This window comes from Brassica napus, chromosome C5, assembly GCF_020379485.1.
Source record: "Brassica napus cultivar Da-Ae chromosome C5, Da-Ae, whole genome shotgun sequence".
NCBI lineage: Eukaryota > Viridiplantae > Streptophyta > Magnoliopsida > Brassicales > Brassicaceae > Brassica > Brassica napus.
In genome coordinates, this window is record NC_063448.1 from 9216757 (window position 1) to 9242500 (window position 25744).

The window sequence follows — 25744 nt, forward strand, 5'->3', positions numbered from 1 at the left end:
ATCCTAGTTGTACTCGCCGGACATTCTCTTCAAGCTTTTCCAGGTAACGACTTTCACAACATGTGTTCTTTGATATAATGTGGATCTGTTGTGAACTTGTGCTTTGTTTCCCAATATTAAAAGTATTTTGCTTTTTTGCGTATTGTAACTGTCTCGAGTTCACAAAGTCCCTTTATCAGCTAATATTAATGGTGTAGCTCCATAAGCCTTTGTTCATTCTCTATGTTCTGGTTTTGAGTAGATTTTTATGAAAGTGTTTCTTTTCATGAGACCAAAAAAAATAAAATGTTTCATATACAAGATGGGAACTCCGACACTATGGGAGATGAACAATGAACTTTTGGGTTGAGCACAAATTATTTAAAGACCAACAAAATCTTCCTTCTCGTTTGTCTTGTTTCCATTCTTCTTGTAGGTATGGGATCAAGAGGAATTTCTCAATGCATCCACTGTTTACATAGCAAATAAAATGATTAAAATAAAGACTCATGAATCAAAGTAATTACAGGTTCTAAGAAACCAACCTGAGAGGAAGAAGATATTGGGGAACGGGGAACCGAGTTGTGAGCACGCGGCACAGAGAATATTCTATCGGAGTCATCTACGTCATGAACCGAATTGTGAGCACGTGGCACAGAGAATATTCTGTCGTCGTCATGATCCTCTGTTGCAATCTCCCTTAGCTTGCTCAGTGCAGGCAACAGAACGGTAGCAAGATCAGGTCTGTCCCTTTTCCGCAGCTCACAGCACTGCAAAGCCAATTGAGCTAGCACCTGAGTCTCTTCTTCAGGCCAGTCTGATACTTTGGGATCCAAAACTTCTATGAGTCTCTTTCTCTCAAGTGCTTTCTCCACTCTATGGCTTAATCCCATCGCTGGCATAGCTGTGAGGATTTGCAGAAGCACCACACCGAACGAGTACAAGTCAGACTTCACTCCAAGCATTCCCGTTTGCTGGTACTCGGGGTCAATGTAACAAAACGTACCTGTTTCAGCCAAGTTGTCCATTGTTAGAAGATGGAAAGATTGGTTTTAAATGGTAAACTGAAAGTTATTTACCGGCTGCAGCTGTCATGTGGTAATTGGTGAAGCTATCAGCAACAGCGGGAGGCACCAACCGAGCCAAGCCAACGTCACTGATTTTGCTATTCAAATGTCTGTCTAGCAGTATGTTTGCTGGCTTCAGATCTCTGTGCACTAGTGGCTCAGGTTTGGCCTGGTGAAGGAAAAGAAGCCCTGTGGCAATCTCAGCAGCGATTCGAAACCGTTCTCTCCAAGACAGTGGTGGAGTGTTGTCTTTGCAGAAGAGACGATCTTCTAGCGTTCCGTTTTCCATATACTCGTACACGAGGCAACCATACTCGGGGCAAGCACCGAGGAGGATCACCATGTTAGGGTGCCTCATGCAACTCAGAACCTCAACCTCTTGTTGGAACTGCTTCAGGCCTTGTGAGACGTCTGACTTCAAGATTTTGATAGCAACGGAAGTGTTTTCGAGAACGGCTTTATACACAGGTCCATACCCTCCTTCCCCAATCTTTTGAGCATCCGAAAAACCGTCGGTTGCACCTTCGACATCTCTGATGCTATATCTTCTGTAAGATACGTTGCTGGCCATGTCCTGTTCCTTGAACCTGGCCTGCATCTCCACGAGTCTTCTCTTCTGCTTCTCCATTTCCGCAAGACGGCGCGCCATTTCAGTAGCTTGGATCTGACTCTGTGTTTTATGCTTATCCATCTCAGACATTGCCCTAAGCATATCCCTTGCTACCTTTGCTTCCTCCAACTTTACAGATTCGGCGGCAGCGCTTGGTCCTTGAAGATGAGGGGCCTACACGCATATTCATTCAGTGTCTGATAATTAGTCACACATCTCTGGAAGGAAACTTTGTCAGTTGTGCACATGGAAGTAAGTAATCTTACACTTTCTCTGCCCATGGAAACATTATACTGTTGCAATTCGAGTCTCAATCTTCTCACCTCTGCTTCAAGATTATGATTCTGAGTATATTTATGCACACAGAACGGAAACATCTCAGTACCATGAACTTGACATTCATACCAAATCTAACTTTTTCTGAAACGTTTATTTACCTGTTCAGTGATATAACTGCTCCCAGAAAAGCGTTCCTCTCCATCGGCTAACTCGGACTACAGATTTCCAAAGAAAATGTCAAACACGCCAGGTGTGGATTTGAAACGTTGTGAGAATGTTATACTTACCATGGATGTGGAAGAGTGAGAGCTTCCTCCATAGGTTGATCTACCTAGGATGCTGTAGAAACTCGCATTTGACTCACCACTGTGACCGCTGGGAGAGAGTTCATTGCTAAACCTTGAGGGAGAACTCCTAATTATAGATGGCGTGAAATGAGCTGTAGGTGGAGAGAAACCTCCGTTTAATGCAGGAGATGACCTTCAAGAATGGCAAAAACATTAACCAGACAGAACCGGATGACAACTTTTTATGTTTGATTAATGATTGATTTACCTTCCGGAATCACTGAAAGTGATGGAGCTTGCCGGGCCAGGATCGGATATGGCAGAGTGTGGGTGTGGTTTTGGAGGCTGGGGAGAGTGTTGAGGTGTCTGAGGCCTACTCGCTGATTTGCTTGTCAATAGCTTGCCTTTAGACACAACAAAGACAGCACATGTATCTGGAGTTGTTTTAAGCAGAGTCCCTGGCACATCTACGGTCTTAAACTTCCTGATTTAAGACACCATCACAGTGAGTTTTTTGAAGAAGTTAAAGGCAGGTTATAAACGAGAGTTAAGATAGATACTTGAGGAAGGAGTTTCTTGCAGTGGCTCCAAGGACTATATTTGCAATGGAGTTGTTGTTGATGTAGTCAACAATTGCACTTGCTATGTCAATATCGTGAAGCAGAACCTCCTTTGCCATAATCTATATAAAAAAAACACATGTATGAGCGAGCTCAGACTTTGTTTGTATAAATGTGAAGGAGAAAGAGTGGATTTGATAGGATCTCTAACTCCTTTTCTAGCGCAGAAGCCTCTGAAGGGAAGGAAGAACTGATGCGCTTCTTCTTCGTTGTCTGCTTCTGTGTTCTCTTCTGCACCAATTCCTGTTTAAAGTTTTTCATTAGATGATGATAATGGTATAGACAATGATGAGGATGATGATGATGCCATTACTCAGTTTGGTTTGAACATGGAGAAGGATACAGTTTGGAGAATTGACAACAATATTCTCAACAGCCCACTTCAAAGCGTGTTGGCTGTTCTTGTCTTTGTCAATGGCTATGGCGGTAACCGCATTGCTGTCTTTTCCTTTAACTCTTCTTGCAGCCATCCTATTCTTTTTCCACCTTGAGAGAAAGAAATGTCTGAAACTTGTTTCTCAAGCAAACATATAAAGACTTTTAAGTCTCAGGAGGAAGAAACAAGGAGACCCGAACGAAAAGGGAAGAAATAAAAGAAACTGATTTGAACTGTTCTGTTTGTTGAGAAAATTCAAAGCTTTTAATGGTGTTTGTAGTTTACTAATTATAGTAATTTCTTAACAGCTTTGAACAGTAAAAATGAACAGAGAAGCAAAAAGAAAAAAAGAGAGGACTTTTTTTTTTAATTTTAGTTGACTCATATTTTTGGAAAATTCCATCTTGTAGAATTGTAGTATATTTGGTAGACAAGTCTTGTGGTGTTCTGTAAAGATTAAGTTAATGATGTTTATCTTAATAATGCATAGAAAACTAAAGAGAAGGTCATCTGTCTAGCCATTATTGAATATAGAAGAAAGCTTTAATTAATTAAATAATTGATTTGGATCAAACGTGTTAAGATCAAGGTCGTTGTCACATAAAGAATTTGGGATTCCTAATTATTCATTTTTTCTTTTCTTTTTATTCTGTTTTATCTTCTTTTTATTGTGGGGGTAGTAGTAAGAGACCATTAGATCCAGGAGAACCCATGTTTCGTTTTGGAAAGATAAAAGAGCTAAAGGTTTCAACTTTTTAGGTGTGATTCATGAAACCCTCTCTGTTATTGTCCTTGCTCTTCAGTTTCACCTGATCCTCTGTTTCTGTTTTTGGATAAAGTTCCTAAAGTTTTGAGCTTTGTGTCCTCTCTTTTGGCAAAAAAAAGGCTGATCTTTTGGGGGGTTTGGTTTCTAATTAAGGGTCTGTGTGTGTCTGGTCTTTCTTGGTTTGGTGAGGTCAAGAGCTATAGAGGATCTTAGGAGTGATCAAAATCCCATCAGATACAGAGGATCCATCCATCGCGTAGATCCGTCAGATCTGTTCACCAAAGGTACGCACTTCTTCTTGATTCGCTGCTCTTTGGCCAAGCTAGTGTGAGCTGAGTTGGATGTAGTATTATCACTAAAGACCATCAGACCATGACTTAGAGAAGGAGGAGTAGAAGAATATGAAGTTTGTGTAGCCGTTAAGGTGTGGTGGAAGTAGCATAAGAGTAGCTAGCTCATGGACGAGATTTCACCAGCAGTTGCACTGACTTTGAGCTTGGCCAACACCATGTGTGACTCAGGAATCTCGTCGACTTTAGATATCACCGAGATGAAGAACGTTGCTGATGCAGTTGACATGTTGTCCCATCAGAAAGATCAAAGTTACAGTAATGGAGAGGTTGAACATATGATGGAAGAAGATGTTTCAGAAGACAAAACACTAACTGAAGCTAGATCCTTGTCTTCTGATATTGGCGTAGCTGTCCAAGAATCAGAAGAAGACGAGGTACTAGTATCTGATGATGCGACTATTATAAGCGAGGGTTTAATAGTTGTGAACGCTAGGTCTGAAGTAACTTTGCCAGATACAGATAACGGGAGGGTTCTTGCTACTGCGATTATCATAAACGAGACAACCATAGATCAGGTTCCCACAGCTGAAGTCCTTATAACGAGTCTGAATCACGATGTGAGTATGGAGGTAGCAGCTTCAGAGGTAGTCATTAGGTTGCCTGAAGAAACTCATCATAACGTTGCAAGAGGAAGCAGGAGTGTATATGAACTTGAATGTATACCTCTTTGGGGCACTGTTTCAATCTGCGGTGGAAGATCTGAAATGGAAGATGCTGTCACTGCTTTGCCTCATTGTCTGAAAATACCCATTAAAATGCTTATGGGGGATCATGAAGGGATGAGTCCAAGTCTCACACACCTCACTAGTCACTTCTTTGGTGTATATGATGGCCATGGAGGCTCTCAGGTATGCTTTAAGGCGTTATATTGGTTTTATCAATGTTCGATAGGCGGTAATTAGACGCTTTATAGGAGACTATTGATTAGGCAGGCGCCTAGACCAATTTTCTAAATGACTAGACCATTTTTTTAAGTAATCAGTCTAGAAAAATCGTTTAGCTTAGGCTCAGTTTACCATGTAGGCGGGTGCTGAGGCGCTGTCTAAACCGATTTTTAGAACACTGGAGTTTAGCAATAGAGTGGGTGACTACTAGGAACCTGGGACAGACGTTGAAGTTATGTTTTCTTGCCAGTTTGCCATAGGTTGTGTGTATTTGTGATATGGGTTTTACTCGAAATTGGATTCTTTGCAGGTTGTTATGTAATATATGATGGCTTTGGTGGAAATGGGATTCTTTGCAGGTTGCTGACTATTGTCAAGATAGAATCCATTTTGCTTTGGCTGAAGAAATCGAACGGATTAAACAAGAGTTGTGCGAGAGGAACACTGGCGAGGGTAGGCAGGTCCAGTGGGAGAAAGTCTTTGTCGATTGCTATCTGAAAGTTGATAATGAAGTTAAAGGGAAAATCAGCAGACCTGTTGTTGGTTCTTCTTCTGATGAGATGGTTCTCGAGGCTGTTTCCCCTGAAACCGTGGGATCAACTGCTGTGGTTGCTCTGGTCTGCTCATCACATATAATAGTCTCAAACTGTGGTGATTCAAGAGCGGTCCTGCTCCGTGGCAAAGACTCCATGCCTTTATCAGTTGATCACAAAGTAAACAATACTCCTTATCCTTCAATAGTACAAGATTTGAGAATGTTTCTTTATTTCTTATCCTCTTTTTGCAGCCAGATAGAGAGGATGAGTATGCAAGAATAGAGAGAGCTGGAGGAAAAGTTATACAATGGCAAGGTGCACGTGTTTCCGGCGTTCTCGCCATGTCAAGATCCATCGGTATGTCAAAAAAAACTGCAATTACTCTCTGCAAAAATCATTACATTTCCTCAAGAGGTATGTTCTGTATCTTTTCCAGGAGATGAATATCTGGAGCCGTATGTGATACCAGATCCTGAAGTAACGTTTATGCCACGAGCAAGAGAAGACGAGTGTCTTATCTTAGCCAGTGATGGACTTTGGGACGTGATAAGTAACCAAGATGCTTGCGAGTTTGCAAGGAAACGGATCTTATGGTGGCACAAGAAGAATGGAGCATTGCCTTTAGCTGAGAGAGGTGTAGGGGAAGACCAAGCTTGCCAAGCCGCATCTGATTATCTCTCCAAACTCGCTATTCAGAAGGGAAGCAAAGACAATATCTCTATCATAGTGGTCGACCTGAAAGCTCAGAGAAAGTTCAAGACCAGATCTTGAAACAGTGTACACTCCAGCTCTTACAATACTATATAATTTTTATTATTTTTTAATTTCCATAAGTTTTACATAAAAATAAGAAGTGAAAATGTCGAAGGGAAGAAGAATTAAGCCTTGATGATGGTGATGAACTGATGATAGCTAAAGTCCATTCCTTTTTCTCATGGACTTGAATGTGTATGGTTGTTATGTATAAGAAGAATAGAAGAAATGTCTTCTTTTTTTTTGTTGTCTTATAAAATGTAGATGGATATGTTGTGTGATGTTGGAGATGTGGCTTAAGGAAAATGTAACTGGAATTTATCTCACAGTAATCTTAATACTTTTATGTAATTTGTCTTCTTCTATGTATATACTTACTGTATTAGAGAAATTATTGTCTTTGCTATTGTTGTAACAAGGGATGATGCTATAAACAGATTTTTTTTTAAAACATAAACAATGCAGGTTAAGAGACGGTGGTTCATGCAACAATTACAAGTCTCTCCATTTTCACAATGTTTTTTCACTAGGGAGCAGAAAGTAATAACTAATTGCATGAAAGACCTTAAAGCATGTTTATCCGGGGTCTTTAGTGATGTTCTTATTGCGTGGATCCCCACAATACCTTTAAGGATCGGTTACAAAAACTACTAATTAAGAACTGATTTTAGTGAGTTTCTTACACTGTTCGCGGACTCCACTGATTCGTGGCGGCCCGCAATTGGTTTGCTTTTTAATTTTTTTTTTTAGACAAACAAAAATTTAATGGGGTTTCTTAGGGATAAACATGTTGTTAGAGATGGGGACTAAAAGAATATTAAATTACCTTTTAATTAATCAAACTGAAATCTAAATGCTGAATGGAATAAAGTAGCATAATATAAAGAGAGAATAATAATAATAGGAGCTGGTGCAAGAGTGGTGTATAGTCCTCAAACAAGGTCCTGAGCCAAAGCAAGGATCTTGAGCTGTTTTCTGAGACGCAGCTCGTGCGGGACAGGACCAAACACACGGGTACCAATCGGTTGGTAGAAACCACCCGAATACTCTTTCGTGGGTTCCTTAATTCCCAAAATAACGATGGCGTTGTCATCAAAACACACTTGGCTTCCATCAACACGACCTTTCTGCATCTTAGCACGAACAACCACACCGTAGACGACATTCCCTTTGCGCACTTTACCTGAATCTATGTGATCTTTCCAGTTGAACTTTTTACCTATCGGTACGGCATCAAATTTCCCTCTCTTTTTTTCTGGTAATCCCTGTTTCACTGAACAAATGATGATATCGCCAAGTCTTGCTCCTTTCTTTCCCCTTAGAGATTGAATGCACACCACCTCCTTTGCACCCGAGTTATCCACCACTTTGAGTCTCGTTCCCATTTGAATGAACGTCCTTTGTTGCTGCTGCCAAAATTGGAAATCATTATCAAGGGACACACAGTTCACATGTTTTCTCTGATTATGTAAAAAAAAAAGTTTCACCAAGGTCATAGGATATTAACCTGAGACAGGGTGCTTCCACTCATCATTCCAGTGGAGGAACTCATCAAACCAGAGAAAGCATTGGTAAGACCTCCAAGCAATGAACGTCCTGCTCATGATGTTGACCAATCATATCAAGACAACATGAGCCACACAAAGATTCTCAGCAAAAAGGTTAAATGAGCATGGACAAAAGTTTTACTGTTTTGGTCTACATTTCTAGTATTATTATTTTCATGATAAGTTCTCAAGATCGAATTTATTAATTAAACCAACAAACAACACATCTTCTCAAAGATCGTTTCTAAAAATATATTTTACCGACCAAACTTAAAAGATGTATAGTGTAGGTTTTGTTTTTTCTTGGAAGAAGTTAACTTTACGAAGAAAATCATACTATTAAAACCAAAATTTAATTAGCGAGTCGCTATATGAGAAAGCGAAAGAGATGAAAACGTGTTTACCTTTGGTGAGTCTGGAAACTAAAGCTGTCGCCATTCCAGTGGAGGAACTCATCAAACTAGAAAGGTTTAGATCTAAATGGTTTTGAGTGTTGAACAAACAATTGTGCTTAGCTACTTTAAAGGAGCTCCGAAATATTAGGGTTCTCGTCTTAATGATCATACTTAGGCTTTGTGTAATGGTAGAAAAGGGTTTAGTAAAGTGAAAAAAAAAAAAACAATTACAGCGTCAAAAGTGAACGTCTCGGAGTGGTTATTGGGCTTGTCTAAAAATCATGTGGGCTTTTCCCGCGCAGGTTTGGATGCTGCAAGTTTATATTATTTTCATTTTTTATTTCCTCTTCAAAAGCAACATTTTTAAGGAAATTGTTTCTATTAATCACATATTCTTTTTTTTTTTTTTGACAAAAAATTAATCCCATATTCACTAAAACAAGTAATCTAAGCTGTTGTCTTCTTGGTTATACATCAGAGGCGTAAGAAAACCTTACAAGAGCTAACTACCGATCTTTTTCCGGTTAGTTTCAGTTTTTCTATTGAATCTGTTTCTTCATCTTATGTAAGTCTAACGAAACTTCTGGTTTCTCTGTAGGTGCTTAGCATTCAGCAACTTTTCAAAATAAGTTCTCTGTACTCGGACGACAAGTACGGCACACATAGCGTTCTTCAGAGGCAAGTGAATAATATTTTGTATTCTTGATATCTACTTTCATCTGGTTTATAGAACAGTTCGAGAAAACATGTTCATTGGAACTTTGCGCATATGGACCCACAACAAGACAGACTGAGGTTTCAGACAGAAGTAGTCTCTAACTGATCGATCTCTCGGACACTTTCGGACTGGGAGATCAGTACTGTGCTTTAAAAACAGAGCCTGTACACAGGACCGGCGGTCTGCAGCAAAAATAAATAAATCTCCAAACTAATATTTTAAAAAAAAAATCTAATTGATATTTGCTTTTTTAAAATAGCAGAAGTATGTTCTAAAATAAACCTGTGATAAAAATAAAAATACTTTCATATAAAAAATTGGATTTAAAAATACATGTAATTTTTCTTTAAAAATTAGAGTTTTATCTATTAAAATTTCACTAGTCATTACAACTGATAATTCACTAATAACAGCTGCAAACTTTCAATGGTAGTTATATTAAAAAAAAAATTCCAGAAAGGCACATGCAAAGAAACCATACATACATGCAATGTCCCCTAATTAAGCCTGCATTGCATGTATGTATGGTTTCTTTGCATGTGCCTTTCTGGAATTTTTTTTTTAATATAACTACCATTGCAACTTTGTAGCTGTTATTTGTGAATTATCAGTTGTAATGACTAGTGAAATTTTAATTCATATCAATAAAGTTTTAACTTCAGCATTGCAATTTAGAGGTTGAGTTTGATGGAAAACTCAAATTTCCGGTTTTGACGAGATAACTCAATTTTACGGTTTTGACAAAAAAACTCGATATTCATATTTGACAAAAAAAAAAAATTTACGGTTTTTGAGATTTTGACGGAAAACTCAATTTTCTCATACTCGAACAAATTAAAAATTTCAATATACATTTAAATATTGTATAATTTAAACCCTGTTTTATAGGGCTAAATTGAAGGCCTATAAAATTGGAGAAATTAGGTGAATACCCTAAAAGAAGTGGAATACCTTTAGAAGGGAGGGAAATGTTTATGATTGGGGGGGGGGGGGGGGGGGGGGGAGGGGAAATAGGGTATGGAGTTAATTTTCTTAGATTTGGTGGGTAGAGAGCACAAATTTTCTAAAATTTAAAGTTAACTCTTTTTAGCCATATTTCAAAAGTAAATGATAGAACTAAAGATTTTGATACATGTTTAGCGGGCTAATCCTGTTAGATTGAGTCGATACCAACATTCCTATTGATTATCCGTCCCCAACATCTTCTTGCGACGTCTAAAGTCATGTTTGTGCGCTTTTTCCTGTTTGTATTGGCTGTGGTTCTTGCCATTTTGCTTTTGGTGATAACCGATCAATGGTTATATTTCTGTATCCGAGGTTGCAAGAAACTCCTGTGGAGGTGTGAGTCAGTGAGTGTATCATTAATATTTTATGTTTTCATCTGCTTTCATTTATCAAAAACAGATATAACCTTTTATTTTATTTCTCAGTCTTTAACGTCAACATTTTTCTATCAAACTATCTGCAATATCGAAATTAATATTCTGTTAGATATCATATTCAAGAAAAAGTCAGTTCGATTGTTGTTAAATCCTCTACGTTACTGACCTTAATTCATAAGTCGTAATAAAAAAACTTTATCAGTTATGCACCGACCACAGACAGTTTTTCTGTTTGATGAGGCATCAACCGTCACCCTACCGTTTATTCCGCGCCTCTGTCTCTTACTTACGATTGCACGTTTGTATCACAAACGTTAATAATTCGACACAGCTTTATAATATACATACATAGTTATAAAATTTTCAAATGGTTAGGTATATATATAATGATTTCATAAACTTAGAATTTGCATAACATATGTAACATACATCAAGCAAAACACGTGGACCGGTAACTCAAATATTGGTTGATGTATATGGAGATTTTCATCTTTGGACCCGTTCTGTTTCATGACTTTTTAAAACATTTTCTTGGCAAATTCTCAGCATTTTCTTGGAAATATCTCAGTATTTTTGTTCTTTGTAATTAAAAAATGCGAGCCTCAAGTTATATATATCATCTAACTTACCTAAAAAGTATTCATCATCTTCCAAAGTTTTAAAGTAAAAGATCAATGTTTACTTGTGCTCGAATCCAATGTTTTCACCGTCTTCTTCTACTACTCCACAAAAGTTCGATGTCTTTCTGAGTTTCAGAGGCAAAGACACTCGCAGAATCTTCATCAGCTTTCTCTACAAAGAACTCATTCGAATGAGTATTCGAACTTTCAAAGACGACGTTGAACTCAAGAGTGGCCGTCGTATCTCTTCAGATCTCCTTCTGGCCATCGAGGGTTCCAAGATCGCCGTCGTGGTTGTCTCCAAGAAATATCCTGCCTCTCCCTGGTGTCTCCATGAGCTAGTCAAGATCATGGACGTCGAGAAACAAGGTTCGCTCACGGTCATGCCCATCTTCTACAACGTTGAGCCTTCTCATGTAAGGAGACAGATAGAAAAAGTGGCTGAACAGTTTACAAAACATGAAGGGAGGGAGAATCATGAGACTGTTGTGTCATGGAGGCAAGCTTTGACCAACTTGGCTAGTATCTCTGGCCAGTGTTCTCGTGATTGGTACTTTCATATCATGCTATCTTTCACAAGTCGAACCGAATCTATTCGGGTTCCAGGTTTCTAGCTAGATAGATTTAATTAAGTCATATTCTAGAATTTATAAATTTCAGTTTGGTTTTGGTTGAGGTTCCAATATCTATTTAAATTATATAAAATATTCAAAACTTAAAATATACTATTAGTTTTCAAAATCTAAAAATAAAAATGATATGCAACATGTAATTTGGATAAGATCTTATCAAATATCTAAAATAAACATGAAAAGTGATTCATTCGATATTTGGGTAGAGGACCCGTATGTATTTCAGGTATTTTCAATATTTTTAGGTATTTTCAGATATTTAATTTTAGATTTTCGGATATTTTCAGGTATTTTAGATAAATAATTTTTGACTATTTTAGATATTAGATTAAAAATAATTAATATATTTAACCATCTAATTTTTGTTTTTTTTTCTGTTTCAGGGAAGACGACTCAAAGCTAGTCGATGAGATTATTAAGAGAATATCCAACATGTTGTTACTCTCTGCAACACCACCAAGTGACGGTATCAACAACCAGCTTGGGATCGATGCACACATGAAAGAGCTGTATCCATTGTTAGGTTTGAATTCTAATGAAGGTGTGAGACTGATTGGAATATGGGCGAGAGGAAGCAGTGTAAGATCAGCTCTAGCTAGATTCGTCTACAAGAAAATCCACAAGAAGTTCCAAAGCAAATGCTTCCTAGAAAACGTTAAAGGTATTCCACAGGATTGTCAAATGTCAAATCTTAGAGACGAGTTTCTGATAAGGATCCAAGGAGGGTACACGACGATGAAGACCTCTGGGTTGATCAGAACGAGGCTCTCGAGCCAGAAAGTTCTACTTGTGGCTAACAATGTGGATAAACTGGAACAGTTAGATGCTCTTGCAGAAGACTTTAACTGCTTTGGTCCTGGTAGTATAGTTCTCATAACTACACATGATAAACAGCTTCTTGTTGGGTTTGGGATAAAGGTTGTGTATGAAGTTGAGTGCTTGAGATGCTTTGAAGTTCGTCAACTCTTTCGTCAGTCCGCTTTTAGAGAGAGAGACCTTTATGTTGATTCTGAGATGTTTTCAACCTTATCGGTGACTGAATCTTCTGGTAACTCTGTTTATGATTCTTGAATGGTTAGGTTTGTCTTAGAGTCACTTAATAGATGTGAGCTCTTTGCATATTATACCCCTATTAGAATTAGGAGTTGCTTGTTACTTGTGTATAGTTGCTAGTGTACAAAGAAGTAGATATTTACGGTTGATCCAATAGCAAAGCCACAGAAAGCTCAGTTGTTTTAGTCTTTGAGCTTCTCTGTCTTGGAATAAGGAATCATTGGGCACTCTCTCTCCCTTCATGCCTCACTGTAATACTCTGTGTTTGTCTTAGTACTTTTGTGAATACATCATAAGATAGCCCAGCATATTATGTAAAAAGGACCACAGAGTAAAAACTTGTAGTCCAAAGGAATTGAGTGTTTGTGTACTTCACTTTGTGGTCGTCGCTACCTTAGAGCATGTTTAATGGGGTTCTTAGGGTGAGATTCTTACCAGAATATAAGAACACGTCTCTTAACTTTTAACTATTTAAGAACCGGTTCTTAGTTTTTTTAGTTAAAAGTTAAGAGACGGGTTCTTATATTCTGCTAAGAACCCTACCCTAATAACCCAGCCCATTAAACATGCCCCTAGAGACTATTTTTTTGCTCTGTTTGGGACTCTTCCTTAATGTACAAGTATTTTATCAATAAAGAAATTTGTTTTGTGTGCTTTTCTTGTTTTTAAATAAAAAAATACAAACGTTTGTGTACATTATCAATCAACAGAGAAGCTACTACTACTTAACCAATTTTCAGATAATTAAACACAGAAATGCGAAAGATCTAATGAAACAAGTTGCATTATAAATTACTAAAGTACATTATTATGCTTTTGTACTTCGACAATCTTGTTTCAAAATTTCTGACCATATAATGGTTTGTTCCATGCACCTTGAGGTAGCAGATCCAGGTGGAGCTACGGTCTCTTATCTTCTCTTTCCTTTAACATAACGAGCTCAAACGAGGAGATATTTTGAAAGTGTTCTGAATTCTAGCTCCTGTAATATATTTCACAATCTCTATTGTTTACTCAGTTTCCACACAAAGCAAGCGCTTGTAAACGTTTTCATTTCTCTGTTTCTATGTAGCTTTCAGTTCCCTAAGGGGGTTCAGAAATATGAGATTCGTCAAGATTTGTTTTTTTTTTTTGGTAAGAGATTCATAAAGATTTGAGGACATGACAATCCCTTGAGGGGTGTCAAAATGAGCTAACTCGTTTCGCTCGACTCAGCTCACAGTGAGTTCGGATATTTCATGAGTTAGCTCAGCTCATCTCATTTATTATATGAGCTTTAATATGTAAACTCGAACTTAGATCATTTAGAATATGAGTTAAATAAGCTAACTCGCGATCAAATATAAAAAATAAAATTATAAAAATAACTATAAAAATAAATTTAAAAATAAAATAATTTTCATAATATAATTTAAAACTAGTCCAAAACATAATATAGTTTAAAATTAATCCAGAAATATATTCCCCATAAGAGTTTTGAGATGATTCATGTTCAAAATCTTCATCTATTCGAATCATGAATATATATATCTTTTATATATATAGAGTAATTCATATTAAGATAAGTTCACAAAATAATCTTGATTTTAAAGTAAAGAAATAATCTTCCTTTTTAAAAGATAATCTTAAAAAAGATAATATATATTATAAAAATATTAAGCATTTTATTTAAATCAATATATTTCTCAAATTATTACAAAATAATTTAATAACATAAATTAAGATATATTTAATGAATAAAATTTAATTTCATCTTTCTTTTTTATTTAAGTTCCCTTTTATATTTTTCAAATCAACATATATGATAAATAAAATATTAATAAAATTTAAGAAGAATATACTTTTATATATATAATGTGATTTCATAAAAAGGAAAGTTTAGAAAAATAATTTTGATATCAAATTAAAGAAATAATCTTCCCTTTTAAAATTTATCGGTTATGTTTTTATGTAACTTTCTATCTATCATCATTTTATTTTTATAATTTTCTTTTTCCAAATTTACATATACTAAATTACCAAAAAAATAAAATATATTTATACATCTAAGATGAACAACCAAACTAATACAATGAATAGAAATAGTTATACTTTAATTTGACGGAATATATGTAACACAATATACCCACAAGAAGAGTAACTAGACCAATTCAATTTTTTATACAAATTCAAACATTAAATTAAAATAATATATTTAAATTTATAGTAATATTTTTATACATATAAATTATAGAATGTCTAAACATATTACAAATAAATATGAAATTTTCAAATAATATTATAAATATATATTAACCAACTATTACAATTAAGTATTTTGTATAACGTATAAATATGCATAAGGTTTCAAAGGACTATCATTGTTATATTAATTTCTGTAACTTTGAATCGTCAATACTTTATTTTACTTTTACTATTTGATTCTCAAAACAACATATATTGAATTACACATAATCTTACTAAAATATGTTTACAAATCTAAGACAAGAATCAAACTACATCAAAATAACAAAATTAATCAAAATTTTAAGCTGTACAATAAAAATATTATAGTTGAATCGGAAAAGTAAATGTTATCTAATATATCTAAATAATAACCAAACAGTCGGGATATTATATATATCCAAAATTATACGTCTAATTAAAATAACATAATGTTATTTAAAACCATTCATATTGATTATAAAATAAATAACAGAATAAGTAAAACTAAAATATTAATAAATTATTATAATATATTTATTATAATATATATATATATATATGTGCATGAGCACGGGAAAATCACCTAGTATATATATATTCGGCATGAAAATCTTAGAAATATTTTTTTATGATTTTAATTCTAAAGATATATTATATGAGTATTGATATAAATATTCTTTTACATTTTTGTATATATTTATAACTCTTTGGTTTTACATTTTGATTTTAGAAAATAAATATGATTAATATAGAAACTATCTTTTCTTACATAAGAAAAATAGAAGTCTATATATATATATATATATATATATATTAAGTATAAAAACGACTAAGTTCATGAGTTAGCTAATGATCATTAAAGATCGTTTATATAACTCGTGATCTAATTTAAGCTCGATCATTAAGCTCATTTATTAAATGAACTTAAAAAACAAAGATCATGCTCATGAAAAATCAAGCTGAGCTGAGTTAGCTTATGAACTATAACTCATTTTGACACCACTACAGTCCCTTATATATTAATTGAGAAACATTACAACATTTTTTTGTAGCCACGTGTCACCATGAGAATGAAATTCAGAATTCTTAGAAAAATAGGTTGGTCCATCATAACTTATATCATACATTTTATTAAACTAACTATTAAATTGATAAATAGTATACAAAAGAATATTTTCGCACTTTCCTTAAATAAAAAAGCTACAGAATTGATTAATATGATTAACGTATATATGACAATCAATGATTATGAATAATAAATATTTGATAATAATTTTTGTATCTTAGCTCTTTTTGTTTAATTTTATATAATTAAAAGATATTAAATAACCACATTAATCATATAATAAAAAAAATTATTGTTTTCTTATATATTATATTTTGAATTTTTAAAATGACTACAAATTACTAAAAATATTAAATGTCTCGCACTAAAATTTTGTGATCAATAGTTTAACTTTTTTGGTAATAACAAGATACAAATGATCATAAATCGTATGAATATGAAGTCTCATTTAGTAGACATTCATATTATATATTAATATAGTTTAAAATTAAACTATATAACATAGAAAATACATAAATATGATAATTTCTAAATTTGTATTGAAAAAGTATTTGAACCCTAATATTTAAACTTTAAATTTGCATTCAAAAAATCGCACATTAGAATTTTTTTTGTTTATCATATGAGTATGAATTCTCAATAATAAATATTTATATTAAAATATACTATATATCTATGTCCATGTCATTAAAATTTAGTTATATACCATATAAAATAAATAAAACGATTATTTTGATTTATTTACCAAAAAAATATTGTAAATAAACAAGATGTATTGTTTTGATTTATGTCTTTACGCTAATTTAATTATATACATAATACGTAAATAAATACAAATAAACAATAATATATAAAAATTAGTTATATATATAACATTCATCGTGCGCAATTGTGTGGGTCTCTAAGCTAGTTGCTTATTACTTCTGAATAGGAATGTCAAATTATTGTAGTCACTTGTGTCATTACGTTAACGTTATAGGGCTTACAGTTCCGGTTGGATTAGGGAAACTACAAACATTAGGAATCTAGGCTGGATTAAGGAAACTACAAACATTAGAAAAATTGAGATCAAACGGAAGTAAAAAGGTTAAGGCTCAAGAGGTACGCCAGTTTTCGCCAGTTTCTTATACGTACGACATGGGAAGAGTAAACTCAGGGGTAACAATGCCAACAAATGGGTTAACAAGTCTGATCTGATTTGTTAATAACAAATTGTTATTTGAGTTATGGAAGAAAGTAACCAATGAACATGGGCTTTCTCTTACATCGAAAGCCCTTTTGTGTGTGTTACTACTTACTAGTGAATGTAAAAAACTAAGCGTATACCGTTGACTAATAACTTAATTCCTTAATAGTCATATGGTTATTAGTTGGCTACCCTCTACACGCTCCATTACCGGCTTCAATATTTTACCTTCTTTTTTTTTTCTTAACTACGCACATTGTTCTGTATATAATCTTGCTATAAAATTTCAAACCAACATAAGGCATGCAAGTATTCTTATATTTCGTAATATTAAAGGAAGAGATCAATCATACGATTCATATCACATGCATATGCAATGTTGCTCCATGCTAAACGTATGAGATAGTACGGATAATATGCAATATTTTGTTTGTTTTTTTGGATTAAAGGATTCTTATTCTCATCACGTATACATATATGTAAGTATATCCGAAAACCCCATATAAAAACTCAGCTAACGCTCTTTTAACATTGCTTAAATATATGAAATTGCTTGCTTTAAATAAGATATAAATGAGAAAGGGACTAAGCATCAGTTCTTTTTTAAATTTGGAAAGGAACTTTCATATATCTTTGCTTCAATACAAAGGAAATTATGTTTGGTGTACGATATCACGTTTCAACTCAAAAACTACATATCTCACAAATTAATTTCTATACTTTATAAAATAAAGTACTACTATATTTTTCGTCACTCGGAAGATGTAAATATGTAATATACTCTACTAATTTAGCAATATATTGTTGTAAATAGACATAACACGATTAAAACGGACCAAAAAATATGTATGCATTTAATAATGTCACCAAAAAATGCTTAGCAAATAACAACTTGCTCTGAAACTAATAGAATTTATGTTTCTGTATTATTCATATACATAGGAACCTTTTATATATAGGAAATTACACCGTCATAGAATAATAGAAAGACTAAAGAAAAAAAATACAAATATGGAAAGAGTACAAATCATAATCTAATAAGGAAAAGTCAAGATGCTGATTCTCTCTCTCTCTCCTCACGGTCGACTCTCTCTCTCTCTAGCATTGGACCGGTTATGAACCGGTCCGGTTATGGACATCCACAATATGATTTATAATACTCCTCTTTGGATGCCATAACCATACATGGATTGTAATACGCTTTAGATGTTGCCTCATTAAAACCTTACCAGGAAAACCCAGTGGGACAAAACTATGGTGAAGAAAAAAAAGTACAACACGTATTACTCCCTCTGTTCTGAACAACTCGCGGCTGGCCTCATGAACAGCCAAGATCTTCGAATGGTTTGAAGATGTGGCCGCGATCGTTTGCTTCATGGAACGCCATGATATGGTCGTTCCACCATATGTAAAAATATAGCATATCTGTGATCGAGCATTGTGTGGATCCGAAAGATAACATGCATCAGCAAAATCAACTAAACCTTCTTTGTTTTGGTTAGTATAAAATAAACTCAAGTCTTTCTTTCCTTGCAGGTAACGAAGAATATGTTTAATCCCGTCCCAGTGCCTTTGGATTGGACAAGAGCTAAATCTAGACAATAGATTCACGGCAAAACATATATCTGATCGTGTGTAACTAACCAGATACATCAAAGCTCCTATGACACTGATATATGGCACTTCGGGACCAAAGACGTCTTCATCGTCCATCTTAGGACGGAATGGATCAGTGTCCAGGCCGAGAGACCTCACGACCATGGGGCTAGATAAGGGGTGAGACTCGGCCATGTTGAATCTCTTGAGTACTTTTTCTGTATATGCCATTTGATGCACAAAGATTCCATCTATTATGTACTCAAGCTGTAATCCCAAACAAAACTTTGTTTTTCCAAGATCTTTCATCTCGAATTCTTTGTTAAGATATTCAACTGTTTGGAAGATTTCTCCAGAGGTTCCTAGGATATTTAAATCATCAACATACACTGCTATAATCACAAAGCCCTGGCCGAATTTCTTTATAAAGATACAAGGGCTGATCGGATCATTCTTGTATCCTTCTCTCTCTAGGTACTCACTTAACCTATTGTACCACATTTGGCCTGATTGTTTCAATCCATAAAGTGACTTATTCAACTTTATACAGTGTTTTTCTCGAGTTCTCGATTTGTTTTCAACTCTATACCCTCTGGTACTTTTATATAAATCTCATTATCCAGTGGTCCATATAAGTATGCAGTTACAACATCCAATAACCGCAAGTATAATTTCTCTCTTATAGCCAGACTTATCAAGAATCTAAAAGTAGTAGCATCCACCACAGGGTAGTATGTCTCCTCATAATCGATTTCTGGTCTCTGTGAGAATCCTTGTGCAACAAGCCATGCTTTATATCTCACGACCTTGCCGTGTTCATTTCTTTTCCTCACAAAGACCCACTTATAGCCGACTGGTTTAACATCATATGGTGTCAGGACTATTGGTCCAAAGACATCTCTCTTCTTTAAAGAGTTTAACTCCACGTTTATAGCTTCTTTCCATTTGATCCAATCTGATCGTTGAGTGCACTCATAAATAGACGTGGGTTCATGATCCTCATTCAAATCCATAAGTTCAAGTGCTACCTTGTATGCAAATATATCATCAATGTCGACATTCTTTTTGTTCCATTGTATCCCACACAAGACATAGTTTATTGAAATCTCATTATTATCAGGACCTTCAGTACCTTGAATCTTAGCGTCCCAAGAATCAGTATTAGATACATCAGGGCTGGCCGCATCTAAGCATTCATGATCGGCCGCGATCGCTATTAGGGTTTTGGGATCGGCCGCGGTTAAGTCTCGGGATTTAGGAATGGCCGCGGTCGTTTCTAGGGTTTCAAGAACCTCGGTTTCATTCTCTGCACCTTTCTTAGTTTTCCGAGGGTTCTTATCTTTGGAACCTATTGGTCTACCACGTTTCAAACATTTTCTAGACTCTGTAGCAACTTGATTGTGTCCCTCTTGAACATCAATTCTGATTGGTGCATTAACAGCTGGTATATATGACTTAGTCACTCTTTTCGAGTCAGCAAAGGAATCTGACAATTGATTAGCTAGCTTTTGTAAATATATAATATTTTGGACTTCTAAATCACATTCCTGAGTCCGAGGATCTTGCCAAGATATGGATGTTTGATTCCTTGTAATATTTTTTTTACCAGCTTATTGCTATCTCTCCCTAATGTTGGATGTTCAGATTCATCAAAGTGACAATCCGCATACCTGGCCTTAAATAAATCACCCGTAGTTGGTTCAAGGTATTTTATATAAGTTTTAGAGTATAAAGAGTAATCTGAGAGTTTAGGAGAGATTAGAGAAGTATTAGAGATGATTTAGAGTAGAATCTGAGATCAAGAGACTAAGAGAAAAGCCATGGAGGCTAAGAATAATCTCAACTGTCTAATCTTTATTATGGATGAGGTTACAATATTTATAGGAAAGTCATTAGGGCTTTTGCGCAAAGGGAAATGACACTAGTCTAAGCATGTGAAGTCAAGGCTGAATGGAGTGTCTCCTTTTGAAATGAACGGACAGGAGAGCACACATGCTTCTGGCTTTACAGCCTGTCCAAGAGCTGGATGGATAAGGCGCGTCCCAACCTTATCCATAAACGGTCTGATCCGTTCCAAACCTTCCGTGTCTAATGAAGGCACTGCTCGTCCATCTTCCTCTTCTTTCACGTTCCCTCAGATGTACGGTCATGCCCTATCCGTACACACCATGCCCTAACTTTGCAAAACCTTTAAACTGACTTTAAAGGTTATTCAAGCTCTCATGGTCGAGGTGATCCGTACCGTCCGTACTTAGGCCGTACCGTCCGTACTTAGGCCGTACCGTCTGTACTTAGGCCGTACCATTCTTCCTTTGCACATTACTTTCCCAACTCCTCTTTTCTTTCACATAATGGCTTCCTCATCTCAACACTCCCCCTCAAGCTTGGCTTTGTGAAAGCCTAAGCTTGGACAGCCATGAGATCTTCCTCATTAAAAACCTCACCAAGGAAAACCCATTGGGACAAAACCTTGATGAGGGAAAAAGAGTAAAGACCTCATGACTTAGGGAATTAGCTCCTTCTCTTCCCAAGATCTATGAGTCCCAATCTGATATGAATGGACTCCACAGTCTTCTGTCTTGCTGCCTTAGTGAACACATCAGCCAACTGATCTTCACTCCTAGTGTAGCATGGCAAGATGACTCCTAGGACAATCATCTGCCTCACCTTGTGACAATCAACCTCAATATGCTTGGTTCTTTCATGGAACACCGAGTTGGAGGCTATGTGGATCGCGGCTTGGTTATCACAATGCATGGTCATTGGCGTGGCTTGATCAATCCCCAAATGCTTCAAGATGCCCTTGATCCATACTAGCTCGTTTGTAAGCTTCAGCATGGCTCTATACTCAGCTTCTGCACTTGAGCAAGACACCACCTTTTGCTTCTTGCTCTTCCAAGTCACCAAGTTGCCTCCAATGAATGTGCAATAGCCGGTTGTTGATCTCGTGTCAGCTCTATCACCAGCCCAATCAGCATCACAGTATCCAACAACTTATGTGCTTCCATTGCAGCCCATCCATACTCCTTGATCAGGTGAGCCATTGAGATACATCAAGATCCTCTCCACCATCCGTCAATGATGCTCCTTAGGCACTTGCATGTGTTGACTCACCTGATTCACAGCAAAACAAATGTCAGGCCTAGTTATGGTAAGATAAATCAATTTGCCAACTAGTTTTCTATAGAGTTTGGGATCCTGATAAGGTTTGCTGTCTTCAATCTCCCCCTCTCGTGGGACTTTGTAGCCATCCTCCATAGGCATCCTTGATGTCTTGCCTCCATAAGCACCTGCACCTTTCAAAAGATCAAATGTATACTTTCTTTGGGACATGAACAAACCCTCCTTGGATCTACATATCTCAATTCCAAGAAAGTATTTCATTTTTCCCAAGTCTTTAATCTCAAACTTGGATTTAAGGAACTCCTTGGTTGCTATGATACCTTCCTTATCACTCCCTGTGATAATGATATCATCAACATACACAAGAAGTGCAATCATACCTGAGGGAGTAGTTAGAGTGAAAAGAGTGTGATCTAGCTCAGACTTCTTGAAGCCTCGGCCATTAAGAGTAGTGCTCAGCTTGTTATACCAAGCTCTTGGTGATTGCTTCAGCCCATAGATAGCTTTCTTCAGTCTCAACACATTCCCTTTCTTTACTAAGTGTTCCAAGCCCGGAGGTGGATGCATATACACTTCATCCTCAAGCTCTCCTTGTAGAAATGCATTCTTCATATCCATTTGCCATAAGCCCCATCCAAGATTCACAGCCAAGCTTAATACAATCCGGATTGTGTGTAGCTTAGCCACTGGTGCAAAGGTCTCAATGTAATCTTCTCCATATGTTTGAGTAAAGCCTCTTGCAACCAGTCTTGACTTCTTCCTCTCAACCTGACCATCAGCCTTATACTTGATTGTGAATATCCATCTACTAGTCACAGCCTTCTTCTCTTTAGGTAACTCACTCTCATACCATGTATCATTCTTGATCATAGCTCCTGCCTCAGCTCCAACTGATTCCTTCCACTCCTTGTCTTGTATTGCCTCTTCATAGCTTCTTGGGATATAACCCTCATCCAGATTTACCATAAATGCGCAATGTGCTTTAGGATATTGAGCAAAGGAGCACACAGCTTGAGAAGGATGCTCCACTGCTTGGGCATTGTAGTACACTCTCGTGTTTACCCAAGAGGAAGGATCCTTCCTCACTCTTGTGCTTCTCCTCAATTCTGGTTGTTGAACTCTCACGGCTTGCTCTTGAACATCCAGTTCTTCTTCTTCTTCTTCTACATCCTCAACTGATGCTTCTACTTCTCTTTGTTCCTGCTCACCTTGATTGTGAGAGCCTGAACTTGTCTCCCTTTGTTCCTGATTCAAGCCGGCTCCATCTTGGCCTAAACTTGTCTCCAACCCTTCCTTATTCAAGCCGGCTCCTTCTTGGCCACTTTCTTGAACTTCAGGCTCATTTCCCCCCTCACGATCATGGTGAGAGTCTCCATGTTGTTCCCTTTGACCAGAGTTCTGATCCTGGGACATCTTGATTCCTAGCCCCTCTAGGATAATCCTTAACACCCCAGCCTTATCTGAGGTTAGATCTTTCAAGTCTTCTTGGTTCTTTTCTTCATAGTATCCTCTTTCTTCTACAAACTTCACATCCCGTGATACTAGAACTCTTCTTCCTTCTGGATCATAGCATTTGTATCCCTTCTGTGTTGTAGAGTAGCCTATGAATACAACCTTTGTACTCCTTGCTTCCAACTTGCTCCTCATCTGTCCCGGAATCAACACATAGCACAAACACCCAAAGACTCTCAAGTGTTCTACCGACGGCTTGTGTTTATTCAAGACCTCAAATGGTGCCTGATCTTCAAGTATCTTTGTAGGTGTCCGGTTGATCAGGTAGCAAGCAGTGGCCACAACATCACTCCAAAATCTTTTAGGAACATTTGCTTGAAACATTAATGACCGAGCAGTCTCCATGAGATGTCGATTCTTCCTCTCAGCCACACCATTCTGTTGAGGTGTGTAAGGGCAGCTTGTTTGATGAAGAATCCCATGATGAGCTAGATGATACTTGAATGCATGGCTAGTGTATTCTCCTCCATTATATGATCTAAAAATTTTAATCTTAGCATGATAATGGTTAGTCACATAAGCTTGAAAGTTTTTAAATGCATCAAGAACTCTATCTTTAGATGAGATTAAGGTTAACCAGGTGTATTTGGATTTTTCATCAATGAATGTGACAAAATACTTATGATTCTCCCTAGATAAGCAAGGTGCAGTCCATACATCAGAATGAATCAAATCAAAGCATTTTTCATAAACAGTAGATGACCTTTGAAACACAGTTTTACAATGTTTGCCTAAAATGCAAGCTTCACAGTCTTTAATCTCAAAATTAACACCTGGCAACATCAAATTCAAGGCTCTACTATGAGGATGTCCTAGTCTAGCATGCCACAAAGCATTCTTATTCAAACTTGAAGTAGTAAATAAACAGCTTGATTTAGAAACAGGAGCTAATTCTTCAAGCATGTAAAGATCCCCTTTAGTAACTCCTTTTCCAATCAACTGGCTGCTCTCAATATCCTGAAACTTCACATCATTAGGACTAAAGATAACATTGCAATGAAGATCAGTAGTACACTTCTTTACTGATAGTAAGTTTGATGTGAATTCTGGCATGTAGAATGCTCTAGTATGTTTATTAAATAGTTTTAAGTTTCCTATTCCTCTAATAGGAATTTTATCTCCATTTGCAATCATCACATGTCCATTAGCAGGTTCAATATCTTTAATCAAACTAGTGTCACTAATCATATGATGAGATGCACCAGAATCAACTACTAATGGTTTAGTCATGTCACTAGCCATAAGACAAAGTGTACTAGATGACTTGAGAGAGTGATCAGTCCTAGCAAGACTAGCATATACATGATCCGGTTTGGCAATTCCATGTTTCTCAAGACTATTATCATCATTCTTAACTATCATTGATGCACCAAAGGAATAACCATAAGTGTTACCGTTTTCCTTAAGCATCTTGATGAGGGAGTCAATGTCTGATCTCCTAATGTAGTCTTGCTCCCCTCCTCGGTGATTTGGATTGCCTGCATACGCCACCAAAGACCTACCATCACTCTCCCTTCCTCCTTCATCATTGCTCTTTCCTGAGGTACCAGCACCGCTTGATCCTTCACTCACATTTGCCCTGGCATCCCTCTCCTTCACGAACTTGGCCGGCTTCAGATGGGGGTGGAGTATCCAGCACTGGCTCTTCTTGTGGCCATGCTTCTTGCAATGATCACAGCTCCCATTGAACTTCATGTCTTCAACCTTGTTGTAACCGGCCTTGTTTGCTTGAGGAGCTTCATCAGAGTTGACTTGCGCAGCCTTATTTGCAAGTGACATCTCCCCTTTGCTTCCAAACAATCCAATAGACCCCTGCTCCTTTTGAATTTGAGAGCACACCTCCTCAAGGTCTGGTAGCTTATCCGCTCTCAACATGTGTTTAATCAGTGAGTTGTAAGCCGGATTCAAGGTAAGCAATAGTCCAAAGACCTTATCCTGCTCCCTCCTCTCATTAAGCAGCTCTGGATCGGTTGTGCTTGGCCTCAGCATCTCCAGCTCTGACCATAAGGACCGGAACCTCCCCAAATGCTTGGTGAATTCCATGTCATCTTGTACCAAGCCGTTTATGGCTTTTTTTACTTCAAACACTCGGTGAAGGTTTGAAGCATTCCCATACACCTTCTTCAAGGTGTCCCATAGTTCCTTAGCTGACTCACAATAGCTGTAAGCCTCTAGGATCGCCGGCTCTAGAGAGGCATG

General features: G+C 36.6%; 4 protein-coding genes across 4 annotated transcripts; 2 read left to right on the top strand and 2 right to left on the bottom strand.

Moving 5' to 3' along the window:
- Positions 1-158: 158 nt before the first annotated feature.
- Positions 159-3665, bottom strand: LOC106450181 (U-box domain-containing protein 35-like). The gene is made up of 10 exons (XM_013891833.3): positions 3156-3665; positions 2994-3085; positions 2783-2904; positions 2491-2706; positions 2223-2415; positions 2094-2150; positions 1923-2000; positions 1059-1830; positions 525-985; positions 159-449 (listed from the first exon to the last, which is right to left on the bottom strand). Exons 1-10 carry the CDS (start codon positions 3310-3312, stop codon positions 438-440), a joined length of 2160 nt encoding a protein of 719 aa, XP_013747287.1. The 5' UTR covers positions 3313-3665; the 3' UTR covers positions 159-437.
- A 776-nt stretch (positions 3666-4441) lies between these two features.
- Positions 4442-6528, top strand: LOC106447263 (protein phosphatase 2C 7-like). Its single transcript, NM_001316061.1, is given in 4 exon segments — positions 4442-5185; positions 5581-5934; positions 6009-6114; positions 6194-6528. Coding segments are annotated over 4 exon segments (1539 nt in total).
- A 797-nt stretch (positions 6529-7325) lies between these two features.
- Positions 7326-9335, bottom strand: LOC106450182 (50S ribosomal protein HLL, mitochondrial-like). Its single transcript, XM_022702714.2, has 3 exons — positions 8462-9335; positions 8018-8106; positions 7326-7916 (listed from the first exon to the last, which is right to left on the bottom strand). Exons 1-3 carry the CDS (start codon positions 8619-8621, stop codon positions 7443-7445), a joined length of 723 nt encoding a protein of 240 aa, XP_022558435.2. The 5' UTR covers positions 8622-9335; the 3' UTR covers positions 7326-7442.
- Positions 9336-10675: 1340 nt separating this feature from the next.
- On the top strand, positions 10676-13178 carry LOC106448859 (disease resistance protein Roq1-like). The gene is made up of 2 exons (XM_013890687.3): positions 10676-11722; positions 12188-13178. Exons 1-2 carry the CDS (start codon positions 11250-11252, stop codon positions 12873-12875), a joined length of 1161 nt encoding a protein of 386 aa, XP_013746141.1. The 5' UTR covers positions 10676-11249; the 3' UTR covers positions 12876-13178.
- The last annotated feature ends 12566 nt before the right edge of the window (positions 13179-25744 follow it).